Here is a 671-nt window from a genome sequence, read left to right as displayed (position 1 = left end):
TCAAGGCGCCTATTTCTGGCATTGCTTGGCTTGTTGGCCTGCAGTCTCTATCGTTAAAAATCATCCCCACGATGTGTGTGTTACTATGATTAGGAAGTGGATTGTCGGTGACATTCGGTGCTTCTTCTTTTTGTATTACGATTGCCTTACTTTCGATTAACTTTTCAATGGCTCTCTTCAGACTCCAACAGTTTTCGGTACTGTGACCTTAGACGTTGGAATGGTACTCACACCTTACATTAGGATCAAACCAACTAGCATTCGGATCCACTTTGAAAGGCAAAACAGGTTCAATCCATCCTAATTTGACTAATTTCCGCAACAGGCTCGTATATGACTCTCCAATTGGGGTGAAGTTTTCCTTTGACCTCTGTTCCCTTGTATAGTCTTCCGTAACATACGGATTACGAGGGGCTTGTAAATTCGGCTGGCGCGGACGAAAACCTTGTGGCGCAGGTGCCCGCCATTGTGGCCGCTGCGGAGGTCGGGAATACGCTTGAGCATTAAGAACAGCAGGTTGAGGCGTATAATAATGTTGAGGAGGGCTAGGTTGTCCCTGTTGGACATGAACGTAAGGGGAGTTCCATCCCCTTTGGGCATTGCCCGGTCCTGACGCCATCATGGATCCTTCCTCCTTCTTCTTCCGATTTCCGAAACTACCTGATCCACTC

General features: G+C 47.4%; 1 protein-coding gene across 1 annotated transcript in view; it reads right to left on the bottom strand.

Annotated features, from left to right (window-relative positions):
* Nucleotides 1-15: 15 nt before the first annotated feature.
* Nucleotides 16-671, bottom strand: part of LOC124891683 — a 1,109-nt gene continuing 453 nt past the window's right edge. Inside the window, exon 2 of the mRNA XM_047403372.1 lies at nt 16-660. Coding sequence (XP_047259328.1) covers nt 209-660 — 452 coding nt within the window. The 3' untranslated portion in view covers nt 16-208. The remainder of the gene's footprint in view (nt 661-671) is intronic.

Source organism: Capsicum annuum, unplaced genomic scaffold, assembly GCF_002878395.1.
Source record: "Capsicum annuum cultivar UCD-10X-F1 unplaced genomic scaffold, UCD10Xv1.1 ctg39801, whole genome shotgun sequence".
In the NCBI taxonomy this organism is placed as follows: Eukaryota; Viridiplantae; Streptophyta; class Magnoliopsida; order Solanales; family Solanaceae; genus Capsicum; species Capsicum annuum.
This window is presented reverse-complemented; position numbering and strand designations above follow the sequence as displayed.